This window comes from Lynx rufus, unplaced genomic scaffold, assembly GCF_022079265.1.
Source record: "Lynx rufus isolate CCGP_SWC_20201006 ecotype Redwood Valley unplaced genomic scaffold, mLynRuf1.p SCAF_24, whole genome shotgun sequence".
NCBI lineage: Eukaryota > Metazoa > Chordata > Mammalia > Carnivora > Felidae > Lynx > Lynx rufus.
Window position 1 is genome coordinate 21,694,843 of NW_025814839.1, and position 22,892 is coordinate 21,717,734.

At 54.0% G+C, this 22,892-nt stretch overlaps 1 protein-coding gene across 2 annotated transcripts in view; it reads right to left on the reverse strand.

Annotated features, from left to right (window-relative positions):
• Positions 1–22,892, reverse strand: part of KIAA1671 (KIAA1671 ortholog) — a 142,571-nt gene that overhangs the window by 85,416 nt on the left and 34,263 nt on the right. Inside the window, exon 1 of one of the 2 annotated variants that reach the window (XM_047088397.1) lies at positions 18,505–18,803. The exons of the other annotated variant lie outside the window; for it this stretch is intronic. Within the exon in view, the coding sequence (XP_046944353.1) occupies positions 18,505–18,555 (51 nt within the window). The 5' untranslated portion in view covers positions 18,556–18,803. Of the gene's footprint in view, positions 1–18,504; positions 18,804–22,892 lie in introns of those variants that run through there. 2 annotated transcript variants of the gene reach the window in all.

The following is a 22,892-nucleotide window of genomic DNA, read 5'->3' on the forward strand; positions in this document are numbered from 1 at the left end:
CTCAGTGCCAAGACCAGCGTCTGGTGCACAGAAGACGGAGCCTGATGGACACAGGCACAGGACACCAATACTTGCTGGCGAAAGCAACTCAGCCGGCAGAGACTCAGCAGCAGGAATCCCTCCCAGCCCCTCGCTGCAGAAAACGCACTTCAAAGCCAAAATCCTGTAACGGAGACACAGCGGTTGAAGGTCTGGCGGAGACTGTGAGTGAGGACGCACTCCGCTGTATTGCCCGGTAGCCATGGCAACCGAAACCTTCAAGTACGCGTCTCCCGCGCGCTTTCACGTCTTACGCAGAAATTTCTAAAGGAAATGTTCAGATTCCTTTCTCTGGTGACATTCTACAGAAGAGACAATCCTCGCTTGGCTCCCAGAGGACAAATTGCAAAACGCCAGCTTCCTACGAGGCAAACTGGTGTGCAGAGGCAGAGAGAGGGCTTTCGTTTTTAAAAAGGCAAGTCTCACTCTGAACTTAGGGACCAAGCCATAAATACTACTACAAGTGGATGAAAGTTTTGTTTGTCAGCACACAGACCAAGGCCTTAACCTTTCTGAGTTCGCTTAGTCATTCAACAGATATTCACTAAGTGCCTACCATGTGCCAGGCCCTGTAGCTGGACTCTGGGGACACAGCCAGGTGGATGAGGCAGATGAAGACGCCTTCCCTGGTGGGGCCTATGGCCCAATGGGACAGACATCCAGCGAAAGAGCATTCCCAGCAAGGATTTTCCAGCAAGAAACAGCAGGGAGCAACATGGTAGAGGAGAAAGGACCTAACTGTGGGACCAATGTACATCCCTCATTCGATGGCTGTGTGACCCTGGGCAAGTCACCGCACCTCTCTGAGCCTGTGATAAAATGGCAGTGACAATACTGTTGGGTTGGGAGTACTACGCGAACCCAATGAGACGACAGGAAAGGCCTTGTGTGGCGCCTGGATACAGCAAGCACTCAGTAACTAGTAACCTCTTTTGCCTTATAGAGGAAGAGGGAGCCAGCCTCTGACTGTCTGTCCCACAGGGGCCTTGGAAAGGTTCTCTAGGTGTGAGATTTTCCCAAAGGAATGTTCATGCTCTAAGAGACCGAGAGACTCCAGCAGACATCTGAGAGAGATCTCAACTCCCAGAGCACACGTGGGGAACAAGGATAGGGAGAGAAGAAACAGGGGTTAGCCATTAGCTGACTTAGTCCCAGAGCCACCCGGGTGCCCAGCTGGGGGCTACAGGCCTGGGAACGTTTTAGGTGGGGAGCCAGGCTGAACCAGGAACTGGGAGCAGAGGAATTCCAAGAGAACCTGCCACAGTGGGCTTCTCACCAAACTACCCATGCGCCCGGGGAGGCCAGGGCCCTGGAGACTTAAAGAGAAACGCTGAGATCTCTCAATTGAGACAGCATTGGAGCGGAGGGCTCCAGAGTTCACGGTGCCCAGAGGCGAACCCTGACGCCCACGAGCGGGTCTTAAGAGGCCACTGGGCCGGAACCCTCATAACCGGTCACCTGTACGCCCTGGATCCCTAGAGCTGACGTAAAACCCTGGCCCATGATGGGGCATTAGAGCATCAGGCCAGAGCCCCAGGCATGGGGGCTCAGACCACACTTGTGCTCGAGGGCAGAGGCCGCCCTGTTCTCAGCTTCCAGCTCCTGTATCCACACACACGTTCTTTCTGCCTGAACACCTCCCCATCCCCCTCTCTCCCGGCCCACCTGGAAGACCTCTATTCAACCTCCAGACGACCCAGCAAGTCCACGGTTAGGCACTTCTCCCGCAGACACAACACGTCAAGGGCACAAAGAGGTCTACACAAGCGTGTTCACCGCAGCCTCGGTTTATGGTAGGTAGAATTGGAAACGACCTGCGTGTCCACCCAGAGGAGACCAGATCAATAAACTACAGTGCAAGGAAAAAACATAAAGCCATCAGATAGAGTAGACCTATTGTCCTCATAGGGAAAGACGTCAGGTCTACGAGAAGAAGAAAAATCAAGGCCTAGGACGCTGCATATAGCACAGCAAGGTCTGATTTATTTTAAAATGTGTGCGTGTGTGTGTGTGTGTGTGTGCGCGTGTGTGTGTATACAGGAGGATACAGGTACATGCACAGACACAGTCTTTCGTGTGCAGAGAACATTTCTAAAAGGAGACGTATGGAAATGGTCACCAGGTTTTGGGAAGGGGCTGCAGGTTGGAAGTGGTGGCAGGGAGCCCGATTTTTCCTTAGAATACAATTTTGCTCTCTTGGAAATGTTTACCGTGTGTGCGTATGGATCGCTTTTCCAATTAAAAAAAAAAACAAAAACTTGTTCTTTGATGTTTGGACGCTTGTGTTAAAACTTTCCTCCTTCTACCGAATCTCGCCTCAGTGAGTGGAGACATTCAAGGTACGGCACGACCGCACATGTATCCATTTATGAGTGTGTCCAGGGGCACCTGGGTGGCTCAGTCGGTTAAGCGTCCAGCTTCGGCTCAGGTCATGATCTCACAGTTTGTGGGTTTGAGCCCCGCGTCAGGCTCTGTGCTGACAGCTCGGAGCCTGGAGCTGGTTTCAGATTCTGTGTCTTCCTCTCTCTCTGTTCCTCCCCCACTTGTGCTCCGTCTCTCTCTCTTCTCTCAAAAATAAATATATATTTATGAGTGTGTCCACCCTCCTCGGAGGCAGAGGATGTGGGGGCCTCACCTCTGCACCCACTCTTTGAACCTGGCTCCTTGTGGGCTTTTGAAGAATAAACATCATCAGCTCTGATTTATCCACCTTCATTTCCTTAACAGATTTTCGTGTTTACCAAGCTGCTGTTGATTAAGCTTTGACTACCCTATGCCAGCCAATTTACACCCAGTGTCCTGCTGAATCGAGTCAGTAACCCTCAAATCTGGCTGGCTGTCGTAAAATGCTGTCCGTGCCACTCACCCAAGTCTCCTGGACTGGCTGAGGCACCCGTCCCCCAGGTTCTGGGGACCTTGGCTGATAAAGGAAGAGCTGCCCGCCTGCTTCAAGGCGGGTCTTATCTGGTGGTGCTGTTTACCCTCCCAGACTCCTCCCAGACTCGACCTCTCCATCGCTAAATCCCGTACGCGTGAATCCCTGTCTCAGGCTCTGTTTCTCGAGGACACAGCCTGAGACACTGTCTCTCGATCTCAACTGGGGCAGACAGTTCTTTAAACACAGTTGCTGGGAATCCACTGAAACCATATCTCTGGGAGTGCGTGGCCTCAGCACAAGGAGTTGAAAAAAGCAACAGACATGCATAGCCCTGGATTGGGAAACAGGATCCTGAAACAAATAAAATAAAAGGTTTACTACACCCATTTACTTAAAGTCACAGAGGTAGATGTGAATCCTGCTCTCTCAGACCCCCAAAGCCTTGACTCTGTTCTGTGCCGGAGGCTCAGCTGTTGGGGGGTTAACTTGCCCGGCCGGCATCAGAACAAGGTGATTTTAGGGGCTGGCTTCTGTGCAGAACCTTCTCCCAGGCTTGCCCTGCCGGGCGTAAGCTGGCCAGCCAGCTCTAAAATAGAATCGCTAACATGGTCAGGAAGAAAACTCCTGGGGGGGCAGGGGGGTGGGGGGTGGGAGACTGTTCCACAGCCAGACGACGGCGCTGGGGCTCGGACTGGTGCCTTGGTCCCACTCAAGGCCAGCCTGGCATGAAGAAAATAGGGGAAGCAGCTCCCGGGCAGGCCTTCGGGGACTTCCTGTCCACCTGTGCACACTGGAACAACAGGAAAAGTCTGCAGTGGGGCCTGGTGGGCGGGGCAGGGGGCAAATCAAGACAGGCAAGGTCCACCCAGCCAGCCTTCCCCTCTCAATCCTCAGGGACAGACACCCCTACAAAGGTCAGGGCAACACAGGGAGCATGTGCTAATAAGCACCTGCTGTCTGCCTGGCCCTGTATTAGGACCTGAGGAAAGACATGAACAAGACACGGGCCCTACCACCTCCCAAAGTTTCGTTTATTCACTCATTCGCTCATTCATTCATGTATTCAGTTCAGCATGCAATTATTGAGCACCCACTGTATGCCAGGCCCTGTTCTAAGAACTGGGGAAACAAATAATCAAGACGCGTCCCTACTCTCAAGAAGTTTCGCTTTTCCTTCACTCATTCAATTCTGCTTAATGTTCATGAACAGAGTGAACGGGCGTCAAGCACTGTGCGGTGTGACAAGGGCACGAATACCTGGCACAGTCACCGCTCTCAGGCCCATCCACCCCTTCACAGCTTCATTCGTCTGGTACAATGAGCACTTACTGAGTGCCCTCTGTGTGCCGGGGACACAGATAAGAGAGAACCTCTGCCCTTGACCAGCCAGCCATCCTTCCCCCCTTCACCACTGATGGGTTCAGTTCACCAAACAAATACTGGGCACCTATCGAATGTCAGACCCTGGAAGGCAGATAAATGAGCCCCAAGGCCGGCCCTGGAGGAACAGAGAACGTGGCACTCGCACAGGGGTGAGTAACAGCTTGGTTCCTCCATCAGGACCACAGGGCCCCACTCGATGGTTCCTCAGAAGCTCTGAGAGAGGCAGCCAGCTGGGGAGGGGGGGCGGGGGTGTGCTGTGCGCCCTCCCCGCAGGGCTACAGAGTGGAGAAGGGGTTAGGGGTGCGGCGGTGGGGGCGGGGCACTCAGCACCCGGAGAGAGAAACTGAGCGCCAGAGGCAAGGATGGGTGAGTGGGGACGAGATGAATCAGACACTTAAGTGAGAATTTTCAAGAACTTGAGGGATATTCTAAGTTTGGAAAAGGAAGGGGGGAAAAGTCAGCCCACAACTTCCGACTGTGGCAAGTTCAACACTGATGTTGATTTCCCTCGGTTCCCCCACCCTCTCGGGCCAAATGTGCCAGGAAAACAGCAGGCTTTGAATCCACCCCCTCCTGGGGGCTGTGGGGAGGATGCTATAGGTTTAATCCGCATGAAGCCGTGGTACACAGTAAGTGCTCAATAAATGATACCTAGTCACGTTTTCTTTTACTTCTAGCCAGGGTGGCTTTGCAACATGACTGCAAATTGGCACTTCTCCCACTGGAAGGTGGGTCCGTGTCCCCTCCACTCGCATCCAGGGGGAAGGAGGCTTGAGACTGCTTCAATCCACAGGGAGCGGTGGAAGTGACTCCCGGGGGCTGTGTCCATCATAAAGGATGACATCTGCCTCGTGGGCTTGTGGCTGGGGAAGCCCAGGCTGCAGTGGCCGCATTTAGGTGCCCGGTCAACAGTCCCACAGAAGCCCGGCTCCCAGCTCATCGCAGGCACCGGGCAGGGAGGGGAGAAGAAGCCTCCGGATGATTCCAGCCCACAGCCATTCAGGGCTCCCAGCTGACCCCCAACGATCACAGAGCGGCTGTCCCCACCGAGCCCTGTCCGATTTGCCTGACCTACCAAATACTATGAGCATATTAAATAGTGGCTGGTTTATACCCCCGTGTTTTGGAAGTGGTTCCCCAAAACACCTGGTACTTGCCTATCTGAGTCCCTGACCTGTAGACCTTGCACCATCTGAAAGGATGCACTAAACCAGAGAGCGGGGGGCTTTAGAAGCTGTAAAGTTCTGTGCACACAGCAGCCCCTGGCTTAGGCACTCAGGACACCGGAGGGCTCTGCGGCTTTCCTAAGCCTACCTAATCAGCCGCCCTGTGACCAAGGCTGCCCCCCTCCTCCCCAGGCAGCCTGAGAGACTCTGCAGGCTACTGGGGCTGACCTGAACTCACGTGGCAGGTCGACGCTTTGTTCCCCAGACGGGACTTAGGTCATCCCTCCAGGAGGACAAAGGCTGCTTTCATGGGCCCAGGCTGCTCTCGGCAAACACGGGCAGTCAGGGGCAGAGCAGGGAGCGGGCGGCCCCCGGCACGCCCCCCTGGGAAGGTGGCCAACAGGCCAACAAGCTGGGACAGGACCAGGGTCCGGGGGGGGGGGGGGGGGCCTTCCCTCCCCGTCTGGGTCTCCTCCAACTGCACCTAAACAAGGACAGGGCAGAGTACAGACTGGCAATCAGGAAACGTCCGGTAAATTCAACAGAATTGTGAAAGATTAAAAGAGGCATCCTCGGGATTAAAGTCAACCTAAAAACGTGAACTAACACAGTGCAGGCTCTGAGGGAACACCGTATGGGATCGAATCCCAGCTCCACGGCTGAGCCGCTGTGTGGTCTTCTGCAAGCGACTTCACCTGTCTCTGAGCCTCAGTTTCATCATCTGTGAGATGGGGGTGGTAACAGCCTCTCCCTCGCAGGACTGTCGCGAGGGTAAAATAAAGCCACACGAAGCGCTCTGCGTGGTGCCTGGCTGCTATGGACTGAACTGTGTTTTCCCAAAATTTGAATGCGGAAGCCCTGGTCCTGGGACCTCAGAATGTGACTGTATTTGGACACAGGGCCTTTCGAGAGGTGATTAGGTTAAAATGAAGCCCTCAGGGTGGGCCCTAATCCCATCTGACTGGTGTCCCCATAGGAAGAGGACATATGGATACACACAGGCGCCAGAGTGCATGAGCAGAGAGGCAAGGCCATGTGAGGACACAGCGAGAAGGTAGCCGTCGGCAAGCCAAGAAGAAAGGCCTCGGGAGAAACCAAACCTACCAGCACCTTGATCTTGGACTCCTAACCTCCAGAGCCGTGAAAAAATGAATTTCTGTCGTGTAGGCCACTTGGGCTACGGTAATTTAATCTGGCCGTCCTGGCGAAGACATACCCTGGCCCCAGAAGAGAAGGTAAAAAACACCTCCTATTACCGTGTTATTGCATTTACATCGTGACTATAAAATGATATTATGTTAACCACATGAATGTGCTTACGTTTTATGAATGCACGGCTAATACAAAATATTAATATAACATTAAACAGAATAGATCTACAAACATTTTTCCCTCCCTACCTCAGGATTTCTCCATAAAAAATAAAGACAGGTTTCCTTAAAAAGAAAGCAAGGGGTTTTCTCAGATGAATAATTGGGACCAAATTTCTTGACAACCTTCTCACGCATACCATCACTTCCCCTTTGAGGAAATACTGATATTATGTCCTTTAGGCTCCAAATAAAGGTACCCTCTCATCTCCCACCTCTTCCAGAACCGCCAGGCCTTTGCACCAGCTGGTCCTGCCACCAGAATGTCCATTCCCCGCTGGTCCTGCTCAGGCTTTAAGAACCAGCTCAGGGCCCAGCCCCGAGCAGGCGCTCAGTACACGTGCACAGCCAGCCGACCCTGAGACAAGCCAGTGAGTGCCTTTCAAAGACGAAGTCGCTGGGCCCAGAGTGGGACCAGACCCCAGTATCCTGGTTCCCAGGCTGCCTCCCACGTATCCGTTCTGCCTCAAACATGGAAACCCTATATTTGTTCAGCTTGCAAGTCCCAAATCCAAGTCCCTTTTCAGCTCTGGAAAAGTCCTTTGCCCACCAGTGACAAAAGTGGGCAGCAGGACAGGCACTGACCCGCAATGAGTTGTTTACTCGTCCATTACTGATGGCCGGAAGCCAGATTTACCACCAAAACACACAAACAAACAAAAAAGGTACAGCTTCTCTCCAGGGACCAGCATCCTAGGATTCAGCAAAATGTACCCACCCCACCCCCCTCCATCATTTACATCCTACACTATACCCCTTCTCGATACTGGGCTGAAAGGACCAGGGCCCAGGGGCTGGCCCGGCTTATCCCACCAAGACTGATCCGAGTGGCCTGACTCCTCCTTCCTGGGCACCAGAACTCAGGCTGCGGGAGACCTCGGGGTGCAAAGAGGGACCATGGGTTCCAGGTGAAAAAGCCCTGCCCCAGAAACCAGGTTCTGATGCCTTCTCTCCATGTGACCTTGGACAAGTCAGGTTTCCCTCAACGACCCAATCCGCAACATGGGGATAATTCAAGCACCTGCCTCTCTGGAGAGGGTTACACACACTCAGGTATGTGGCTGCTTTAAGGAAAGAGCCTAAATGTCCATAACTGACGAACGGATTTATATATACAATGGAATACTACTTGGCAATGAGAAAGAATGAAATCTGGCCATTTGTAGCAACGTGGATGGAACTGGAGGGTATTATGTTAAGTGAAATAAGTCAGGCAGAGAAAGACAGATACCATATGTTTTCACTCACATGCGGATCCTGAGAAACTTAACAGAAGACCAGGGGGGAGTGGCAGGGGGAAAAGAAAAGTTACAGAGAGGGAAGAAGGCAAACCATAAGAGACTCTTAAATACTGGGAACAAACTGAGGGTTGATGGGGAGGGGGGGGAAAGGGGAAAGTGGGTGATGGGCAGGGAGGAGGGCACCTGTTGGGATGAGCACTGGGTGTGGTGTGGAAACCAATTTGACAATAAATTATATTAAAAAAAGAAAAAAGAAAACCATGATTACTAACAAAAAAATAAAACAAAACAAAACAAAACAAAAACAAAATAAAACAAAATAAAATAAAGAAGATAAAATAAAATAAAGTAAAGTAAAATAAAATAAAAATTAAAAGTCCACCTCAGAGCTAGGTGATTTGTTAGAACAGGAGCGCCCTCTAGCGTCTAAACCTGGAAATCATTCTGCCGGTCAGGCAGCCAGTTAGCATCCTATATACTACGTGGTTCATAGAATATTCGCCGGAAGGAATGTTTCCACCTATACAGTGCCTACTACCGCGTGCCAGGTGCTCTCCCTGCTGGTCTCTGCAATGAGATGCTTACATAATCCCCATTGAGAAAGGGGGATTTCTCATCCCCAGAGAGAAAACTGGGGCTCAGAGACACGAAGCCCCTCACTCAAGGTCACACAGCAGGGAAGGCTGGATTTAAACTCAGGCCTGTCTGACCCCAAAGCTCCAGTCTTTTTTTTTTTTTTTAACGTTTATTTATTTTTGAGACAGAGAGAGACAGAGCATGAGCAGGGGAGGGGCAGAGAGAGAGGGAGACACAGAATCTGAAACAGGCTCCAGGCTCTGAGCTGTCAGCACAGAGCCCGACGCGGGGCTTGAACTCACAGACCGCGAGATCATGACCTGAGCCGAAGTCGGACGCCCAACCGACTGAGCCACCCAGGCGCCCCGCAAAGCTCCATTCTTTACTAGACTCATAGAATTGGGAGAATGTGCACAGTAAAAAACAAAACCAAAACAAAACAAAACAAAAAAACCTTAAGGAGAACCCAATCCAATACTTCATTATACCAATAGAGAAACTGAGGCCCAGAGAGGGCAAGCAATTGCCTTGGCGTCACACAGCAATCACGCTTGGGACTCCTGGCTCCCAGAAGTGTTTTGCCCACAGGCCCACCCCTCCAGAGCTTCTACCCTGCATTTATCATTCCTTTTGGCCGTCACAGAATTGGCACGCCCCTTCCAAATGCTTGAAGCCCTGGAATGTCTGAAACTCAGCAACGGTTCCTTTGGGATGGCAAGGGCTGCCAGCCTGCAAGCCCTCCATTCGAGAGCAGCGTTCATCTCATCCGGTCAGCACGAAACTCCCAAAGGCATGGGAGTGTGGCTGAGGCCCACCGAGGACCCGGGAGGGGCCCGACGAGCCGGGGGAGCCACGCACATCACAAGGTTCTCTTTTCCTTTTATGTTGAGGATCCTGCAGACTAACAGGGGGGATGGGATGGTGGTCCTGCCAGGAGGGGCCCTAACAGGGAAGAGTCGGGAACTGTCACCATGATGGATGTGCCCGGTGGATTCTTGTGAACCCTACAATGGGAGTTAGCAGGGCCTGCTTGTGTCTAAAGGCTCTGAGGGCCTCCTAGTGGGGGCTCAGAAATGCCAGGAATTATCTAAGGGGCCAAAAAAATCTCATCACGCGGACTTGGTATTTTGACCCTCCCGGGAGGCCCTTTAACATTCCCACTCAGGGGCGTCTGGGTGGCTCAGTTAAGCACCTGACTCTTGATTTCAGCTCAGGTCATGATCTCATGGATCTTTGAGTTCAAGCCCCGAATTGGGCTCCACGCTGACAGCACAGAACCTGCTTGGGATTCTCTCTCTCCCTCTCTCTCTGACCCTCCTCTGCTCTCACTCTCTCAAGATAAATGCATACACTTTAAACAAATAAAATTTCCATCCGAGCATCTCAACGACCGTTAGACATGGGCAGGGCAGAAGTTACCGTTCCTGTTGTACAGACGGGGAAAGCGAGGCCGGGGAGAGGATGGGGAACACGTGACAACATGGGGTGTCTGACAGACATTCTCTCCACCCCCCAAGTCCAAAGCCGAGTCCTGATCTGCCTCAGTTGCAAACACACCCACCTACGGTTTTCCTGAACAAAGTCAATGGCACCTCTACCCTTCCAACGGCCAGGCCCCAAACCCTCGGTGTCTTCAGGACTCTTCTCCTTCCCTCCCACCCCACATCCAATCCACCAGCAAATCCTGTCACTCAACTCAAAACAGATCCGGAACCTGCCCCCTTCTCCCCACCTCCTCCGCTGCCCCTGGTCTGAGCCACCACCGCCTCCCCCCTGGACACCTGCGGGGGTCCCTCACTGCGCTTCCTCGTCCTGCCTTGGTCCCGCTTCAGTCTGCTCCGTGTGTGGCAACCGGGGGGCTCCATTCAAAACCACGTCAGATTGTGTCACTCGAGGTGTCACCCCTCCACGGCTCCGTCACCCTCACAGCACAAGGGAAAGTCCTTCACGTGACCTCCACGACCTTGCTGTCAACTCTGCTCCCCTCACTCACTCTTCGGCAGCCACCCTGGCCTCCTCGCAGAGTCACGAAAGCACCTGGGCACACTCGGACCACAGGACCTTGGCGCCAGCTGCTGCCTCTTCCCCCGAGCTTCCCTGGCCTATTCCCTCCCCTCTTCCAAAGTCTCTGTCCAACTGTCACCTTCTTAGGTAGGCCCCCCTGGTCCCACCCATCCAAGTCCTCCTGAGCCTTCTTACTTGCTTACTTCCTTCTTTCCGCAGCACACTCCACCCCCTGACACATTATACATGCTCTCATGTATCATGCCCATTGTTCACTGCCTGAACCCACTGGAATGTTAATCCCTGAGACAGGGATCTTTGACCACATTGTTCACCGATGTATCCCAAGCCCTTCGCTCAGGGCCTGGCACATGTGTTTACCTGAACCGAACTGAGGGCCCATGAGGTATCTGTGCTGACATCAGTCATCAGCACTTATTCAAGACCTACTACGGGCCAGCTTTGTTTGCATTACTTCACTGAGTCCTCAGGACGCCCCCCCCCCCAGGAGATGCTGTCATTATCCCCACTCTACGGATGGCAAAGCTGACTTTCTGCGAGGTGAAGGGGTTTGCTCAAGGCCCCACACTCCACTAGGAAGCAGCTCCGTGGGGGCTGGAAGCCGGGAGAGCCTGGCTCCAAGACCCCGTTCTCAGCTCTGCAACTTGGCTTCCCGATCACGGCTCGAGTCGGATGCAAATCTCTCGTGACGCAAGGCGTCCCGTGGCCCAAACCCCAGGCCCAAGCCAAACAGCACAAAAATAGCCAGTTCTTCTATTCTGGCCACAAACACTGCGAAGACAAACCGGGCCTCAGCACACACGGAGGGCGCCAAGATCTGAGACGCAGGAGCTGGTTATGAAAATAACAACAGTAGCAGCGGCGACCGTTGACGGGCTAGTGCTGGGCGCCGGGCACCACGTCGGAGCTCACGGGCAGCTCGTCCCCACGACACCTGTGACACACTGGGCCGGTTGCGTGGTCCATCAGCCCTCGTCCAGTGCCCAACCAGTAGGTGTCAGACACGGTGCCAGCGGCTGGGGACTCAACAGTGAGCGGGACAGGCAGCCCTCCTGCCCGAGGGAAGCCGTGTGCAGTGACCAAGCACATCGGCTTCGACGTCAGGCTTCCCGAGTTCAAAGCCCGGCCCCGCCCTTACGGGCCTTTTAGTATCGGGTGGGTACTCAACCTCTTGGAATTTCTGTTTTCTCAAATGTGAAACGGCGACAATACCGACCTCGTGGGGTTGTTATAAGGATTATCATGATGCCGCCCGTGGGTGGTGGGCCTGGGGGAAAACACGGTTCGTGCGTGCCCTTATCTCCTGGACGTGGTGACAAGCTGAGCGAGGGATGTAGCTCAGCAAACAAGCAGCAAGGAAGCCCGAGGGAAAGAACAGCCAATTTAACCACACTTGGACATTTGGACATTTTCCCAATTAAAAAAAAAAAAAAAAAATCCGGTCATGGAGTCAAGCGAGGGGAGATGAATCTTACCAACCACAAGGGGAAACAAAGTGGTTTCCCTCTCTCATTCCACAGAGACCGAGCCACTGAACCACCGACCCCGGAAGGGGCAGGGGAGGGACCCACAACCAACAGCACAGGGGACCGTCCTCGATCTTGGACTCCATGTCACGTGGCAGCTTCCAGGAGAAGCTGCCGGAAGTGCCATTCTGATAAGCCCCTTAGCTGTGGGTGACACAGACTAGAGGAAGGTGGCCAGCCACGAGGCAGCCTCCAGGCTCTCTGAGCCTGGGAAAGTCTGTGTGTGTTGGGGGGTGGGGGGTGCAGGGCGTCTCTGCCATTATAGCAGAGCCATCCCCATCCCCCCAAAAAAGAACATCTCGAAACAGAGCACCCATTCTGAGTCCAGCCCTGCGCCAAGAATACTAATGCCCTTATCACAGTGAATCCTCAGTGGAGCCCGGCTAGGTGGGGCCGACGACTTCCACTTACAGATAGGGAAACTGAGGCCCGGAGCAGTAATGGGACTTGCTTTTTGGTGAAGTCGGGATTCTGAGCCAGGGCTCTCTCTCTCTCTCTCTCTCTCTCTCTCTCCCGACCTGCTTGGTCGAGTACAACACCCTTCTATCATCTTCCACCTTGCAAAGCTTGCTGTGAATAAAAACCGGTAGGCTGGCAAGCTGCCTCAATCCCATGGGCCTCAGTTTCCCCACCAGGGAAACCAGAATAACAGGCTCAGTGAAGTAAAGTGACACACTGGAGTCCTAAGCTCAGATCTGGGCTCTGACAACTCCCAGCTGGGGAACCTTAGATGAGCTGCTTAACCTCTCTGGGCCCATTTCCCTAAATGCAAAACAAAGGCGATCATGAAATCTACCCATGGGGTTCTGGTGAGGATAGGATGAGACATCCATGAAAGGCACTAAGCCAGGATGTTGTAAATGGTCAGCAGGAATGGTGCTGGCCGTTATTAATTATTATTATTAATTATTACTACCATCAATGCTACTACTGTTGCAATCGACAACCTCGAGCCACACCAGCTTGATGTCAGTGCCCCAAAAAGGCCACCAGCCTTGGGACTGTCTGGCTAAGCTATCCCGGCAACAAAGGAGATTAAGTAACTCAAAACAGCCATGGCGGCTCAGTCATCAGCTACAGTTACTAATGATTTGAAACAGAAACAGTTTCCCTCCCCCGCGTCCCAGCTGACGCTGGGCTGGTGACAGGGCGGGATGGTGGGGGCCGGCGGTTTCTCCCCCCGCCCCCAGAAAGACCTGTAGCTATGTGATGGACCCGAGCCACCAACAGGAAGCCACTGACATCCCATCAACAAATGACAAGTTTGCAGAAACCTGCTGCAGCGGACGCCTGGCCCCTAAGAAGCTGACTTTCGAAATAACCTGAAAGGTAAATACACATTTAAGGCTGGAGGGCGCTGGGGATGAGCACCGGGTGACGTGTGGAGGTGCTGAATCACTACATCGTGCACCTGAAGCGAATATCACACTGTATGTTAACCGACTGGAATTTAAATAAAAACTTGAAAAAATATATTGAAGGCCGAGAACAACCATCACTAAGTTGTACGTATGGTGAAAGCCCCAGGAAGATGGCAAATGGCCAAGGCTGGTGACACGTGCGAATTCTAAGCAGCCATCAAACAGCACGTTTACAGAGTGTTTTTCAGCGGTGTGGGCAAACGTTCTCGTTATCAGTGGACACACACAACGATGTGGATATCTAAGCACTCATTCGCCCAGCCTGCAGTCAGCGGGCCCCTGTTATGGGTGAAACTCACAGGCAAAATACAAGGTGGGATCCCGGCTTGGGTCCTGGAACAGAAAAAAGATGTTGGTGGAAAATCGGGTGAAACCTGAATCAGGCACATTTCTCTCAGCCTCGGGGTTAATGGACGTCTCAGGCCAGATCACTCTCTGTGGGGGGAGCTTGGGGGGTGGGCGGCCATCCTGTTCAGCATCCCTGGCCTGTATCCACCAGATGCCAGTACCAACCCTCTTCCCTCAGTTGTGACAGTCAAAGGAGGTCATCAGCTATTGCCAAGTGTCCCCTGAAGGTCAAAACTGCCCCCGGATGGGAACCGGTGGAGTAAAATTGATCATTTAGTTAATAGTACTGAACCAATCGCTTCTTTTGGGTAAATGTATGGTGGTTATGGCAAGACGCGAACATGAGGGGAGATGGGGGGAAGGGTTCAGGAACTCCCCTACTATGTGTGCGACATTTCTATAAATCTAAAAGTATTCTAAAATTAAAAAAGTAACTTTAAAACACCAGGGTCGGGGCGCCTGGGTGGCTCAGTCGGTTGGGCGGCCGACTTCGGCTCAGGTCATGATCTCACGGTCCGTGAGTTCGAGCCCCGCATCGGGCTCTGTGCTGACAGCTCAGAGCCTGGAGCCTGTTTCAGATTCTGTGTCTCCCTCTCTCTGACCCTCCCCCATTCGTGGTCTGTCTCTCTCTGTCTCAAAAATAAATAAACGTTAAAAAAATAAAATAAAATAAAATAAAATAAAATAAAATAAAATAAAATAAAATAAAATAAAATAAAATAAAATAAAATAATATAATATAAAATAAAATAAAACACCAGGGTCATGGGACAATGAATGGGCGGAGGGAAGGTGGATTCGCCTCTATGGTGGGGATGGGGAGAGGCACCCTCCCCCACCCCCCACCACCCAGGGACACGTGCGATAGTCAGCGGCCAGCTGGTCACTCTCAATCTGATGGTAGGTTCCTGGGAGAGAGGAAGAGCTCGCATTTGCTGAGCAGCGACTTCTAGACCTTCAAGCTAAGAGGGTTCCCAGGGATGGTCCCAACAAGCAAATGAGGAAGGTGACGTGTCCCCACTTCGCAGATGAGGAAGCTGAGGTCCAGTGAGGTCAGCTGGCCTGCCCGACACCAGGCGGCTCTGACACGATCCAGATCCGAAGCCTGAGGGGTTTCCACGTCCCCCAGCTTTCTCAGAAGCTCAACAAGCAAGGGTTTCCAGCTTCGCGTTCCAGACACAGGGCTAATCCTGTTATCCGTGCGCCAGGCTGTCTTTGGTGGGGCGGAGGGAGGGAGACGTGGGTGAGCCGCAAAGCCAGCAGTGAGGACACACGGCGCCTCAATGCTCCAGGACCTGGTCACCCACAGGAGGCAGTGAAGACCGGATCTCTGGGATTCACGCCTGGCAAGACCCTCTAAACCACCTCGTTATGGTTCCGATGGGGAGACTGAGGCCCAGAGAACCAGACTTGCCCCAGGCCACACCGGGAATTGGGGGCAAAGCCAGGGAAGGAGCCGTGTCTCTGTCCACCTGTCCCCCACAGCTGCCCTTGCGAGGCTGACAGCATCCTCCTCGACATCCCCCCCACCTCCCACCGGCCAGGCTGAGTTTGTGCTGGTTTCTGGGACCAGTCTCGAGCATGCCTTTCAATCACCCACCCCAGCCCTTCGCACATGCTGTTCCTTCTCCCTGGCGCACCCTTCCCCCTGCCCTACCCTAGCATCCACCTGCCAGCTCCTACATATTCTTTAGTGTTCAGCTTCCCCGGGAGACTCTCCTGGACCCCCCGACCCCCGACGAGACCGTGTCCCCCACAGCTCTGTGAACCACCCCATCCTAACACACCTGTGCTGTCTGTCCCAATTCCTTGTGCAGGGCCTGTGACCCCACAAGGTTCAGGGGCCCTGTCTATGCTGTTCACCTGCATTCCGAGGATCTGATCCTATAGCTCCAAACCGCAGTCGGCGTGTGTTAAGTGAACGTATGCTGAGGTGCCCAGAGTCCACACAGAGCACCAGGCTTGTGTCTATCAGCTCTGCGTTTCTGATTCTGACACCAATTCCAACACGTATTTTTTTTTTTTTTTCCAACACCACCAAGCAATTCTCTGACACCAGCTGGGTGTCCTACCATTTCAACTCAGTTCTGACACTATCCACCTGGAGACAGCATCAGATCCCACGGGTTGGGTTAAGGGCTCGGTCCTGCACGATGGCCTCCCACCCCACTTCAGACACCAATCACGAGTCCCGGTTCGGTTGTCACCTGGGCTTCTGACAGACTGGCTGTGGACCCGGGGTTCCCATGACCTCCTCCTTGCGTCCAATTGATTTGCAAGAGTGGCTCACAGTTCTCAGGGAAACATTTTACTTACGAGATCACCAGCTTATTATAAAAGGATGGAACCGGAGAGCAGCTAGATGGGAGAGGTGCACACGGCAGGGTCTGGGGAAAGGGTGCGATGCTCCCGTGTTCTCTGAGCCAGCCTATACACCTGTCTACAAATCTCCACGTGCCCACCAACCCAGAAGCACCCCCTGTCCTTTTAGGTTTTATATGGAGACTTCATTACATAGGCATGGCTGATTAAATCTGTGGCCGCTGGGGATTATTGTGACCTCCAGCCCCCCTCCCCTCCCTGGAGGTCAGGTGTGGGACTGAGATTTCTAACTCTCTAATCCCATAGTTGGTTCCACTGGCAACCAGTCCCCATCCTTAGGTGGGGTCCAAAAGTCACATCATTAACATAATCTCAGGACACCTTTATTGCCCCCTTATCACTTAGGAAATTCCAGGGTTTTAGGAACTCTGTGCCAGAAACAGGAAGGAAGGCCAAATACGTATTTCTTACTTAAATCACAGTATCACAGGGGCGCCTGGGTGGCTCAGTCGGTTGAGCATCCGACTTTGGCTCAGGTCATGATCTTGGGGTTTGTGGGTTCGAGCCCCGCATCGGGCTCTGCGCTGACAGCTCAGAGCCTGGAGCCTGCTTCAGATTCTGTGCCTCCCTCTCTCTCTGCCCCTCCCCTGCTCTCACTGTCTCTCTCTCTCAAAAATTAAAAAAAAAATTTTTTTCTGGAAAAAAAAAAAAATCACAATATCACAGCCTCCCTAACAGCAAGCCCAGAGCCTGACACACACTTGGGCACATCAAGGTCATTGGGTCACTGTGGACGACAGATTTCAAAAATACACATGACTATGGGTGACTTATTTTCTTCCTTCATTTATGTCCTTTAGGATTTTTCAAAAGTTTTCTACCACCTCCATATATTATTTTTATAATTAAAAAGACAAAAATAAATCAATAAATATCGCCTTACATTTAAAATATGACAATATTCAGGGGCACCTGGGTGGCTCAGTCGGTTAAGCATCCGACTTCAGCTCAGGTCACAAGTTCGAGCCCCACGTCAGGCTCTGTGCTGACAGCTCAGAGCCTGGAGCCTATTTCAGATTCTGTGTGTGTGTGTGTGTGTGTGTGTGTGTGTGTGTGTGTGTGTGTCTCTGTCCCTCCTCTGCTCCTGCTCTGTCTCTCTGTCTCTCAAAAAGACATAAACATTAAAAAATATGACAATATTCAAACATCAGTGATCAAAGGATACGGACCAGGAGGGTCTCCTGTTTTTCATCTGCTCCAGGAGCCTGAGGAGGAATACAGACGCTGGGGGAGAGACGGGTGAAGAACAATGTTTCCTAAAGTTGTATTTTTAGGAGCTCCGGAAAATTCCCTGGGTGAGAAGGCATCTGAAGTATTTGCAAACATTCAGCAGGGGGAAAAATAATATTTCCGAAGTCTTTCCCTCCTGGGCGTTTTCAACCTGGTGGCAAGCATTCTGGAAAACTCCAAGACCCACTCATGACAATTCCCTGCAAAGCCCCTCTGTTCACAGAGCCCTGGTGAATGTCACACAACCCGCCATCGCCTACCACCCACCCCTTAGTTGCACAGATGAGGAAACAGAGGCCCAGAGAGGGAAGCAACGTTCCTGGGCACACACAGCCCGGTCAGTTTCAGCGTCAGAAGATCCGAAAAAGCACTTGGTACCCCACAAAGCACTTCCGCAGGGTTCCCCGACTTTGGTATTTCACCAGAAAAAAAAGTTGTGGGTTTTTTTCTTCCCCCTTTGTTATACAGAGGAGAGAACGCAATGAAAGGATTCTAACTTTTTACCCTTGCTTACAAAGTTCCTTGAAAGGAGACCGAAATCTGTTCTTTTCATCATAAAAGACAGGATGTTTTCACCCACAAAGGCAAGAGGGATATAATTTCAGAATAAAGAATAGTCCTTTAAATCAAAGAAATGTCACTTTCTGAAAACCTCACTAGTGCTGTCCCTGTTTTTCTGGTTTCCCTGAGGACCAGAGGGGAGGCCACTGGTGCCCGGCCCTGGGGAACCAGTGATCACGAGACTCTGGACTCAGTGCTCTTCAAACCCCCATCCCTTTCCCCAACGCTCCCTCCTCCTTGAAAACAGCCACCATTTCTTAAGACAACAGAGACACCGCTGGCCAGACAGAGCCCAAGACCAACTTGGTCTGAGGCGGGAGAGAAAAAGAGAAGTACGCGTCCGGGCGGCCACACTCACCCAGAGATACTGCAAGAGTTTCAGGAGGCTGGGACAGTAATAATACTCCATTTCAGACCCCCGGGGTTATGCTGCCGGCACTGCGTGCGTTTCCAGTTTTTCTCCGGAGGGGGCGGCTCTTCCCGCTCGGCTGGTCACGCCGGAGTCAAGTTCAAGGCGGCATGAATCATTCAGAGGCCGGCTGACAGCCAGGACACCGGCCAGACGCCCCGCTAATGGCCACAGCCACCTCTGGGGTGGGGATGTCACTGCTCAGGTCCCGTGAGCCCCGCCTGGAACATCTCCGGTGGCTCATCCAGGGGGGCGGGCCCAGGGGCGACTCCTCCCAAACCCAGCTGCAGGGTCCAGGGGGGGAGGGGGAGGACCCCGGCGCCCTCCCCCCTCTCCGGGTGCTCAGCCGTGAGGCAAGAAGAGACAGGGTGTGCCTGTGTGCGTGCACCTCTCCGTGTGTGAGTGTAATTGTGTGTGTCTGAGTGTGTTTTACGAAAAAGGGCGTGTTTGTGCTTGTGTGTGTCCGCGTGAGCGTCTGAGTGAGTGGCAGACCACACAGTGAGGGGGAGCTCCCCCATCCAGCTCCTCACACGGAAAGGAAATAAATCAGCTCAGATGGATCCCATCAGTTGACATCCATAGCCCCTCCTGGCTCCGATCAAGTTCCTTCTGACTCAACAAAACTTCTCGCAGTGGAAGGAGGGCCTGGTTGTCCCCATTTTACGGGAGGGGAAAACTGAGGCCCAGAGAAGGCTAGAGACTTGGTCAAGGCTACACGAGTTGGAAACCAAGCCAAACCTGGAACCTGGGCTTCCCAAACATGAGTTCTGGGTTCTGTCCTTTTTGTGGGCAGTCAGGACTGCTGAGGGAAGGAGAGACCAGCTCCCAGAGTCGCCATCTGCCAGCTGCGTGACATGGGGGTGTGGGAGAAGCATCCATTTGCAGAGATTAAAAATGCAAATTATAGCACCTCTGAGGCCCTCCCGGGGGACCCTTCTTGGATGTTTCCTCCCAACGAGGCTGATGGTGGCAAGTCTCTCCACCTCCCTGAGCCTCGGTTACCCCTTCTGTAAGATGGGATGGATGATCCCCACCTTCCAGCGTTCTGCAAATTCAGTGAGGTACAATGAGACCAAAACCTCTCGTCTCATTCCCGCAGCATTTCCACGGGAGAGGCGTTATCATCTCCGCCAGCCAGATGAGGAAACCGAGGCTCCCAAAGGCAAAAGGGAGTTGCCCCAGGCGAGGGGGGCAACCAAGCCGTGAGGCAGACCCAGAGCCCCCTGCTCCAGACCACCTGCCAGCCTAGGCCGGGACCAGAGACGGGCACACACAGTGAGCCCTCTACACAGGAGCCAGGCCTGAGGCCTCTCCTTGGAGGGTGGGGACATAGCGCTGGGCAGAGGCGTTGGCTCAGAGCCAGGCTCCCACCCCCCAGACCGCTGGGCCCATCTGCACCCACACCAGCCCCACAACCCAGTGCTGGGCCGAGCGGCTGACAGGAAGCTCATCTGAACGCCACAGGGGAGAGCTGAGCTCAGCAGCTGAGGAGAACGTGGGGTGAACTTCAAAGCTCTTCAAAGGCAAGCCCGTGGCTTCACAAGTTCTTGACATCCCACATCCGGCAGGCAGGGCTCACTGCCCGCCTGACAGTCACTCAAGGGCCGGTCCCTCCTTCCCGGAGGGTGCAGGGGAAGGTAGGGCCCGTGTCCCCGTTCGCTGACCGACTGGCTGATGGTACAGGCACAGAGCCGCGTCCTGACAGCACAACCAGAGGGGACAGGGCCCCGCTCGCTGGCTAACGGCCCAGTTGGAGGCCGGATCCCCGCTGGCTATACAGCTAGGGTGTGTGTGGCGTACTGAGGGACTGAACGACAGTCAAGCCTAACTGAGGGGCTAACAGAACAGGGGGACAGGTGGCCCTTGCCTAGTGACACGCTGACTGACTACCCACCAGCCCCGAGAGGGGAGGCGGCCGAGGGGAGGCTATTCCTATGCAGTCTCCAACTGGCCCGACAAGGATGAGGACCCAGAGGGAAGAGGGTGGGACGGGGCAGAGGGGATGAGAGAGACAGGGATGGGGCGGTGATGGGGGAAGCATGGTTCCTGAGAGCAAAGCCTATCTGGTGAAGAAGGGGCACGGGAGAGGAGAGGAGAGGAGCGCAAAGAAAGAGGGAGGAAGCGAGGAGACAGATGGCCTGAGAGGGGCAAGGAGACCATCAGGGACGAGACAACAGAGCACAGCTGGGGAGAGAGCGGGGACAGAGACAACGGAGACAGGGGCAGGGGTAGGAGGAATAAAGAGTGAAAAAAGCCAGGGGCGCCTGGGTGGCTGGCTCAGTCGGTTAAGGGACCGGGCTCTAGGCTTTAGGTCAGGTCATGATCTCACGGTTCATGGGTTCGAGCCCTGCGTTGGACTCTGCACTGACCGCATGGAGCCTGCTTATGATTCTCTCTCCCTCCCTCCCTCTCTCTGCCCTTCCCCTGCTCTCTCTTTCTCTCTCTCTCTCTCAAAATAAATAAACAAACTTCAAAAAAAAAAAAAAAAGTGAAAAAGCCAGACCAGCAAGTCCAAGATGGGAGTCAGGGCTGACCCAGGACCAGGCCGGTGGGGGGTGGACGGCCACCAAAGTTGGAACACCACAAAGCCCCAACCCAGAGATGGTCACAGTCATCAGGGCATGCCCCCTGGAGCAGCGCCCCCTCTCCGGGCTGGAAGTGGCCTCCACCTAGTCTGCGTCAGTCCCTAGTATGGGACTGATCTCCACCTGGCAGAGGAGCCACCTGCATACATGTGACAAAGTCACCCCCCCACACACACACATGCACACATACCTTGAATGCCTTCCTATCCCTGGCTCCCATCCCCCCAGCTCCAGGCCCCTGCCTGCCTTTCACCACTCGACCCTACACCAGCCCCTCCCCCACCTGGTGAGTCATGTGCCCACAGGGCCTTTGCTTGTGCTGTTCCTGAGTCAGAAGCAGTCTTTCTCCCCGCAGAGGGTTGAAGGTGGCCCCCGCAAAAAAGATATGCCCGCCCAGAACCCGTAAATGTGACCTTGTTTAGAAAAAGGACGTTGCAGACGTAATCAGGTTAAAGGTCTGCAGATGAGACCACGATGGATGACCCAGGCAAGGCCCTAAATCTAACACGTATCCCTAAAAGAGAGGAACAGAAGTTGCAGCCTCAGGGAAGGTCGTGATGTAAGAACAGAGTCACAGACTGGAGCCACCAACTGCTGGAAGAGACCAGGAAGGAGCCTCCCTTAGGAAGGAGCCTCCCTTAGAATCTTCCCGGAGGGAGCCTGGCCCTGCCGATGCCTGGATTTCAGACTTCTGGCCTCCAGAGCTGCGAGAGAGCAAGTTTCTGTCGTTTTCGAGCCACGGAGTATGTGGTGGTTCGTTGGGGGTCCTGGAGAATGAGTATACTCCCCCCTCCCCTGGTTCCCTCCCGCCCACGTTGAGCCCCGAAGCTTCAGATGGAACCGTCCTGCCCCTCCCGGCAGCCCCCAGCCCGGGCAAAAGGCGGGCCCCCAGACACAGCGTCCCCTTCTGGCAGAACTTTCTGCTTCTCTGCCATCCCTCCTCCAATCCAATCCCTCGTCCCCGGGGGCCCACCCCTGGACAGCCTGTCTCCGTCCAGGAGCAACATCTGGCCAAAGCAGTCCCGGGGCAACTTTTACTAACGTCGTTCGTCCATCCAAGAACAGACGGATGGTACCACAACCATGTAGACCTCCGGAGAGATCGGCGCTTGGCAGAAACCACCCACAAGGGGCGGGGGCTTAAACTTGCCGTCGGCATTCGGGAAGGAAGGGACTGAAAAGTGGCAGCCCCCTGGGCACGGTCCGGGTGTTGGGGTTTCTGGCGGGGGAGGGAAGGCAGGGGCTCCGCGCTCTCTTACTTGGACGAGTTGCCAGCGTCCGTGCATCTGAGGAGCCACGTGCAGCGATGCTGAGCTGCGGCTTGTCTAGGAACACGGGACTGCCTGGCCCACCGGGCCGGCGTTCCTGTGCGGACGGGGCAGAACCATGTGGTGCTGCCCGGGGACCAGAGCGGCCACGTGCCTCCTGCTCCCCGCAACCCAGGCCTGGGCCAGGCCCCGGCCCTCGCGGGCATCCGGATCTGTGATCCCGTAGGAGCCCGGGCAGCCCAGTCACCCATCGCACGCTCCCCGTGCGCCTGTGGTGTCCAGGCCCTGGGCCGGACACGGACGAAGCCGACGTGGCCACCACCCGAGACGCTAGAAGGGCCTGCTTGCCCCACAAGCCTGTCGTCCCTCAGGGTCCGCTGGCTTGGCCTTCGATGCCCTTACCCATACGGCCTCCACGTACTGCCCCAGCCAAACCCGTTCCTCAAGCACGTGTGGACCCTCAGCCTCCCGGCCTTTGCTCAGA